Below are 8,218 nucleotides of genomic sequence, written 5' to 3'. Positions count from 1 at the left end.
CCCAAAACCAGAGCCACCACCATCAACCAATATGACCGCTTGCTGCAACTCAGCTGTACAGGGGGTGGCTAAAGGCACTGGCCTTGGCAGAGAACTGCCCAGATCAAACTTTGGCTCTGCTGTGTGACGTCAGGGGCTCTACTTAACCTCTCTGGACTTGTAGGCCTTCAATTGTCAAGTGGGGATAAGGATTTAAAAATAATAATATTCTCTTCCAGGTTGTCTTCTCTCTGATTAGGGAAAGTTCCCAGTTGTTATATGCAGTACTTCTCCTTTATAATAGTTATAAAAATTGTGACCATAGATAACTAGCTTGTTTGATATTAGTCTTCCCTGTCAAAACCAAAGTTCAACCAGGACAAGGACCAGGTGGGCCTCATTTACTGCTGTCACCCCCGGGGCCCACCCCAAGGCCCAGCACCTAGTATAGTGGAGGGGCTGAGCGAAAGGAGGTGTTGGAGCCAGGAGGGCAGGATTCTAAGCCCACCAATAAGATACTCATCCTCCTTGTTCCGTGCTGTTTCCTCTCTACAATGGGGCTAATAATAATAATGATAGTATCTACCTCTCAAGGCTGCTTGGGTACATGCATAGGAAACACTCAGGAAATATTAGCTGCTATTGATGATAGACAATCAACAAATGTTTGCAGGAAGCAAACGAGACGAGTCCGGTTGGGAAGTCATCCTGTTAAAGGTTGGAGCGCCTGTCACTGCCTGACCCCACAGCCCCGCGATGGCCCGCTGTCTGCCCCTGCCCACCCACCACACACACACACACACACACACACACACACACACACACACACACGTGCATGCACAGCTGAAAGCTCTGTCCTGTTGGTCATCCCATCCCCCAAGCCAGACCTCAGGCACTCTGTGTCTGATGAAGGGATGGATGGACAGACAGACAGTCGGATCGATGGATGGATGGATGGATGGATGGATGGATGGATGGATGGATGGATGGATGGATGGATGAAAGGATGGCTAAGCACATGCCAGAGACCTAGGGAGAGTCTTAAATAGCACGTCTCTTTATTAGCAGTTTAGTGTGAAGTCCCCAGGGCTTCTCCCACTGACACAGTGAAGAGTTCACCTGTAGAGTCTCTCTGCCCAGGTCTCTCTGCTCTGGTCACTCGTCAGGTCAAGGTGGGGAGGTGGACACTGTTCTGACACAGGCCTTGGCCTTGAAGGACGCCAACCTGGAAAACAGAGAAAGGCCAAGGGACCCAGGACGGAGGTGTGGGTGGGTGAAGAGAACCCCAGACCTGCTGCTTCTCACATTGCAAGGCTGGTCTGAAGAGCAGGCACCCCACGAAAGGAAAAGGTGGGGTGTGCCAGGCAGACCCGAGGGCTCAGCCTCTCCCCACTAAGTAACCCCTGGCAAGGCGCTCAGGTTCTGGAGCTTCAGGTTCACATCTCTATGGATGAGAGCAGATTAACAGCATTTCTCATGAGCCTGACACTACCATCCTCAGAGCAACCCTCTGAGATAGATGCTGTTTCTGCAGAGGAGGCAACTGAGGCACAACTGCATTAGGTAAGCTGCAAACGGTGGAGCTGGGTTGGAGCCCAGCCCTCTGATTCCAGGGGCCTGGCCTGCCCTCTGTATAACAAGCTCACAGAACGCCCTCATTTTAAGGTTGGTTTTGGGTCAAATGAGAAATCAGACAGAAGCTACCCATGGTTAGTGCCCAATCATTGAGCACCTCATCTCCAGACCTGATTCTATGTGTCTGGAGGCCCAGCTGTGTCTACAACACCCTTGAGTCCCCACAATGCAGCATGGTCTTTTGTGCACGGTGGGAGACGGGCAGCGTTCCCACATGAGCAGCTTCTGTAGTTGGGTCTCCGCTCATTGGCCTCAGCCCCCAGGAGCCACCTACACAGTCGCTACTGTGCCACTGGTGCTTAGCGCAAAGGGGCCACATGCCCCTCAGTCACGCCCCTCATGGGACAGCACCCAGACCATGTCTCCCTCCTCCTGGCCAGCGGCAGGGTTACCAGGAGCTGAGGGACACAGCATTGCAGGCCCCCTGCAGATCTGCTCCATCACACAGCCCTAGTCAGCCCGGCCATGCAAGCTTTTGAGAGGCAGCACAGCTGAGAGGCAGAGAGGCCAGTTGGAAACCTGATTCCAAGGCCTTCCAGAACATTGAGAGGGGCCCCCCAGGAGCCTGTCACCGACAGCTAAACCTTATCAAGTCCTCCACTTCCGCACAACTTTTTGCCGCCCTGCATAACTATCGTCTCTGCCCAGCCCCCCACCTGCCAGCTCTCTTACCTGTTGCTCTTAGCTGTCACAGTTGGGAGGTCTGATGTGTGGATCCTGGGGCGAATCAACCGTAAGGTGGGAAATGCTGCAGAGGGCAGAAGAAGAGGCCGAGGAGCAGGAGGGGCTGCGGGCAGAGAGCCCACACAAAGCTCGAGGCACGAAGGGGGGCGGGCTGGGGTACCTACCCACCTCACCTACGTGTGCAGCCCTATGAAGTAGGTATCTGCGTGGGAGGGCTCCAGGCTGCAGCTGAGGGAGCCAGCCCTGAGAAGCCCTAGGAACTATCATTTCAAAGAGAATGTCGTTGGGTTCAGGCAGAAACCCAGCAGCCGCCCCACGCCACGTGCCCCTGATAGGGAATATGGGTCAGCTTGTCCTAAATGACTTACCTTCGTCTCACCTGCTCTATCCGATCCCGCATAGCTTCCTCTCTCACCTCACTTGGCACTTGGAAGATACGGGTATGGCTGCAAAATGCCATTCAAACATTAGGATGCCTGTGTGTCTTTCTCACCAGTCGTTGGGAAACCGCTAGGGCTACCTGCATTGTGAGCTTCTGAGCTGGTCCTTATCTTTCTTGATAATGGGCACAGTTTGTTATTTTTGCTAATCAGATACCCCTGAGCACCCAAAAATCCCTAGCAAGTAGCAAATGGTCCTTGGAGAGTCCAGGGACCAGAGAGGCTGAGTGACTTTCCTAGAGACTCACAGCAAGTTTGTGATCTTCTAAGAGGCGAAATCAAACTTTCTGGGTTATCAGCTCCTTATGATCAGGGTAATGAGGTTTTAGGGATACTTGTAGGAAACTGTCACAAGAAATCTACAAGCACCTCTCATTACGCAGGCTGATGGATAGGGAGTGGGGAGAGAGAGGTGCTGACCAACCAAGCCAAAACCTAAGGGCTTCTTTTATATGCCAGGGCTGGAAAGCAAACAGACATATGGCTTGGTTTGCCTCGCTTTGCCTTCCTCTTTGTGACCCACTTCACATTCTGTCTGACTTCACACCCAAGTCCTCCCCTCCCCAGCCTTCCTCTCTAGGCAGAGTGTTCTGTCCACTGACGACCCCATTTCTGTGTCTCCTGAAAGCTTCCTGCCTGGGCAGTGCCCTTTCCTAGGGGCACTGGTGCCACCTCCAGTGACTCACAGCCCCGTTGGGAGCTAAGAGGGTCTGTGGAAACCAGGCAGGATGGAGCTGGTCGGTGCCCAGGGAACCAGGTAAGTAAAGAACACAGGTGCTCCAGAGAAGGGAGTGACTGACCCAGCCCCAGGAGGCAGGACAGCCCCAGAGGATGCAGGTGCAGCCCTGAAGCCAGGGGAGAGGGCCTAGAGAGGCAGCCCTTTGTGCTCTCTCAAGGCAGCTCCCTCCTGTTTACCCAGGTCCTGCCCAGTTCCAGAGCCAGCTCAGGCAGATGTCATGCCTGCAAGCTCTGCTGTGTGCCCTGGGCAGCTCTCACCATGGCATGCCTATTAGCCAGCTCTGGCAGATATTCCTCCTGGTTTCTCCATGTTTCCTCAGTTCACCTACCTTACACTCCTAGTTAACTGTTTTTTTTTTTACATGGGCAGGCCCCGAGAATCGAACATGCCAGGTCTCTGGCATGGCAGGCGAGAATTCTGTCACTGAGCCACCAGTGCACCACCCTCTAGTTAACTTCTCTCCCTTTGAAACTGGCTGCTGGGTCTTACTCTTTTCTTTCTTCCAAGGGGAAGCCTTGCAACAATCAGGTGGTCAGTTCAAGTCTATTTTACAAATAGACATTAAATGGTGTTTAATAAAGGATATGTATCTCCTGTTATGTTTTATTGAAACTAAGATGAGGATCCAGAACTAGCAGGCTGAGAGGAGAAGCAGGCAGCCCTTGTTCGTTTAGAGTCTTCATAAACAATCCAGAGTGGAAAAATTATTTTTAGACAATGATTCCCGTAGCAAGTCTCAAAAACTTAAACCTAGTCATGATGTTCAGCTGAGGTCTCAAAACCATCAGGCGGTGATGTTCATGACATCCACACCACAAGAGGTGATGCTTGGAGTTCCCACAGAGCAGCTGCAGAGCAGGGAAGCCTCCTGCTTCTGGGGCTGTCACCAACCCTGACTCCTTAAGGGGCCTTGGCATTCCCCTTTTAAACAAGGTCTCACGTTTCATCCTCATTTCTTTCTGTTATGTAATTACTATGCATTTGAATCCCCTCTTAAAATGCTAATGCCTAGAAAGGGAAAACACATGAAAACTTTCTATCCTAAAACAAAAATATACTTCTTGAGTAATATTTCCTCCCTGGTAGAAGAGAGCAGAGCTCGGACGGCAGCATGGAAAGGGAGAAAGTACAGAGACAAGAGATGGCTCCCTCACACTTTAGTGAAGGGCCATTCAATCCCACAATTCTGCTCCTGGGAAAGAATGTGCTGAAGTGGCCCAGAGACCTAGAAGTGAGCACAAGTTCTTGGAGTGAAATAGAATCTATACCCAAGGAATCGGCCATCTTGTAGACCCAGCTCCTTCTGCCTTTAGCCCCAGCACCTTCAGACCCAGAAAAAGTCAGTGGGGAAACCATGGGTGGGCTGGAGGGGCAGCTGTTGGATGGGCTCCAGGCCCATGGAAGGCTGGAAAGAGCTGCCTGGATACAGAGAAGAGCACTGTAGCCCAAGGCACTGAAAAAATGCCTTTCTCCTGTTGCAAGGGCGCACCTTGACTTTTGCATTTTAAAAGCTTATTTTCTTTCAGCATTTTAATGTGCAGCCACTTCTGAACAATTCAAGTGCGAAAGTAACAGAAATCTGAAATATATTCAGACGCATTTAAGAAAGGGCCTGTTTTCCAGCCCCTCGAGTCATTTAAAAAATTAGGAATAGGCTGGTCTTTCAAGATGGCAAAATATTCTCTCAAGACCTCAAAGCTAGGCTGAAAAACTTTCTTGCTAGAGAAAAATAGTGGTGGGTTTGCATAGGCCAGGAATCCTGACGAGAGGGGACAGTGCCTTCTCAGACCCTCCCTCCCCATTCTCTCGCTGGGGCAAGTGGGGCTTTTACCTCCATCTAATGAACTGGATTCTCGTTCTCTCCTCCAGGACCTCTTGACTCCGGTTTGCTAAAACATCAGACTTTGAGAGTTGATGCTTCACCTAGGAAACCCAGGCAAAAATCCTCACGATTACTGCTTACAGGGACTGTGCCTGGCACGAAGCTAAGGCCTGCACAAGCTGCTTGCACTGCCCAGCAGTCTTGCAGGAGGCCTCCCCTCACCCACAACCCCAGTTACCACGTCTCTGGTCACATGGATGTCTTGGCCATGGGTGGAAGGGCACTTGCTATTGGATATCTTCTCCTTTATGTCCTGGGAAGCCTCTTCTTCTGTCTGCAAGGGAATTTCCTCTGAAACATCCTATCCCTGGTCCCCCTCTCTCTTCTTTTTCCCCTTTCTTCTTCTCATCCCAATATGCATACCCACATACCCACACCTACACACTCCATATCTCACAGACTATACGATAATCTTGTCTATTGCTCCCCTCCTGGGAGGTTCTCGGATGCTCACTAAGTCCCCATCCCCATCCTCAAGGCACTCCTGAGACATCTTAAAGCCCAGAGCAAAGCATCCCACTCCCTTCCATTGGTTATACTCAAGAAGCAGGGCAGGCACCAACACCTCTCCTACAAGAACCCTAGGGTCCCCTAGGACAACTGGATGAGGTAGGCTCAACTCTAGGTGGGTGGCTCAGCAAAGGCAAATACCAGTTGAGCAATGAACTTGAGTGTCTGAATTCTGTGGAGGGAAAAGTCCAGACCCCTGCCCTGAGGCCAGCTCTCTCTAGAATTCTGGATACCTTGAGTCACAGAGGAATATTACTCACCTTTTTCAACCAATGTTGAACCACGGACACTGCCTCGCTCTCCACAACTTCAATGTCCTGCAACAAAATGGGGAAGTCGACACCCTCCAAATGCCCAGTTCCATTCTTACTTAAGGATGCGTATTATAAGAACTTCTCTGGTAATGCAACAGGGAAAGAAGTTACAGAAGAAACAATTCTATATGGTGAGCACCACCTTCACCTACCGAGCTGGTATTTGGCGGGAAGGGTAACCCTGAACCTTTCCGGGCAAGAATGTACATAATCCATGTTGTAATAATCATCTCTGGACTTATGTCAGGCCTCCTCTGTGGTCCCCTTCTTCCATTGAAGCCACCTGAGACCTCCTACGGGCAGGCAGTTCATCAAAGGGAGGCACCCACCTGATTGGCTGGCCAAAGATGATGTGACAAAGACCTCCTTAATCTACAGGGACAGAGAAGAGATGGGAAAGTCAGGAGGGTCTGCCTCGCTGATGACCATCGTCCAGAGCAGTGTGATGTTGGGATGGGATGGGTAGCGGAGGACGTAGCCAACATGAGCCTGAAGGAGAGGCACGGGGAAGTTCCCCAAACTACACAAAGAATCTCAGTGGGAAACAGTTGTAGGCTGATCATCCAGTCACGAGCTGTGCTGGAGGAAGAGATTTTATGAATCAAAAAGAAGAAATTTGAGGCAAAATGACCTCAACCCTGTATACATTCATTCAAAACATTGCCACATATACTTCATATTCTTATTCTTACAAACAGGGGGAAATGGAGAGCTTAGTGTCCTTCTCCCCCAAAAAAGAAACATCAAAGGTAGCGTAGCAAGAATCTCAATGAGGACATTTTCTTCTATTTTTTTTTTGGTCTATTTTGTTTATATAAGTGATTCAAATCATAAAAAATAATGCAAATAAGAGATAAAGAGTAAAAAGTGAAAGTGCCATTTCCTGTAAAAGATGTTTCCTGATCTATTTCAGAATAACAGAACTGCGTTGGTGGTAGAGCAGTCAGGTGGAAATGGGGTGGGGAGTGTATTGTGACTTCAGAATTGGCGGGGGAGGGGGGATGGTAGAGGTTCAAATAGTTACTGTTCCCATCCAGAGCCTTCATCGGGAAATTGAAGGAATTCAGAATATCCTAAAAGACCTGCAAAAGTTCAGCTGCTCCCAGAAGTCCTTGTAGTTCAACCCTGAGGCTATTCCCAAGATGTCAGAAACTAGGCTTGTAATCCACGAACTTGACCTAATGATTAGACTTTCTGGCCCCAGTTTCTTTGTCTTCAAAATGAAAGGGATAGAATAATGACTCTAATTTTCTTCTAGCTCTAATATTCTATAAATGTCCCCATCCTCATTCTTAGGACTAGAGAAAACATTTATCGCTCAGCCGCTGTACTGCTGTATCGCCTCACTTTCAACAAATTTCCTAAACTTTATATCCTTTCTGGTTAAAATAGGCTAGGCTATGTCTCTCTCTAAGTCAACACAGCAAGCGAACTCACTGCCCTCCCCATTCTATGTGGGGCATGACTCCCAAGGGTGTAAATCACCCTGGCAATGTAGGACAGAAATTCTGGGATGAGCCAGGACCCAGCATCAAGGAATTGAGAAAGCCTTCTTGACCAAAAGAGAACGAGAGAAATGAGACAAAATAAAGTCTCAGTGGCTGAGAGATTTCAAATAGAGTCAAGAGGTTATCCTGGAGGTTATTATTAAGCATTACATAGATATCCCCTTTTTAGTTAAGGTATATTGGAGAGGCTAGAGCGAAGTACCTGAAACTGCAGAGCTGTGTTCTAGCAGCCATGTTTCTTGAAGATGATTTTATAATAATATCACTTTTACAGTATGACTGTGTGAGAAAACCCTGTGTCTGATGTTCCTTTTATCTATAGTATGAACAGATGAGTAAAAAATATGGATAGAAAAATAAACAATAGGGAGAACAAAGGTTAAAATAAATTGGGTGGATAGAAATATTAGTGGTCAACGAGAAGGAGGGGTAAGGGGTATATGGGTGTATGAGTTTTCTCTTTTTTATTTCTTTTGCTGGAGAGATGCCAATGTTCAAAAAAATGATCATGGTGATAAATACACAAC

The 8,218-nt window shown here is 48.8% G+C and overlaps 1 protein-coding gene across 2 annotated transcripts; it reads right to left on the bottom strand.

Moving 5' to 3' along the window:
* Positions 1–1,015: 1,015 nt before the first annotated feature.
* Positions 1,016–6,506, bottom strand: SPATA19 (spermatogenesis associated 19). 2 transcript variants are annotated; one of them, XM_077112403.1, is made up of 7 exons: positions 6,336–6,506; positions 6,130–6,186; positions 5,538–5,633; positions 5,309–5,400; positions 2,667–2,744; positions 2,287–2,401; positions 1,016–1,204 (listed from the first exon to the last, which is right to left on the bottom strand). In XM_077112403.1, exons 1-6 carry the CDS (start codon positions 6,411–6,413, stop codon positions 2,296–2,298), a joined length of 507 nt encoding a protein of 168 aa, XP_076968518.1. In that variant the 5' UTR covers positions 6,414–6,506; the 3' UTR covers positions 1,016–1,204; positions 2,287–2,295. The 2 variants fall into 2 exon arrangements, with proteins under 2 accessions (XP_076968518.1, XP_076968519.1); XM_077112404.1 differs by having other exon boundaries at positions 2,287–2,362.
* Between the last annotated feature and the right edge of the window lie 1,712 nt (positions 6,507–8,218).

Source organism: Tamandua tetradactyla, chromosome 8, assembly GCF_023851605.1.
Source record: "Tamandua tetradactyla isolate mTamTet1 chromosome 8, mTamTet1.pri, whole genome shotgun sequence".
NCBI lineage: Eukaryota > Metazoa > Chordata > Mammalia > Pilosa > Myrmecophagidae > Tamandua > Tamandua tetradactyla.
This window is presented reverse-complemented; position numbering and strand designations above follow the sequence as displayed.

Excerpts from the sequence above, each read along its gene's own strand:
- SPATA19 (XM_077112403.1), bottom strand. The coding sequence starts at position 6,413 with ATGATTATTACAACATGGATTATGTACATTCTTGCCCGGAAAGGTTCA. Across the intron at positions 2,745-5,308 it reads ATCCAGTTCATTAGATGGAG|CCATACCCGTATCTTCCAAG; the intron begins GTAAAAGCCCCA and ends GGCATTTTGCAG. Across the intron at positions 2,402-2,666 it reads ATAGAGCAGGTGAGACGAAG|CCCCTCCTGCTCCTCGGCCT; the intron begins GTAAGTCATTTA and ends CTCTGCCCGCAG.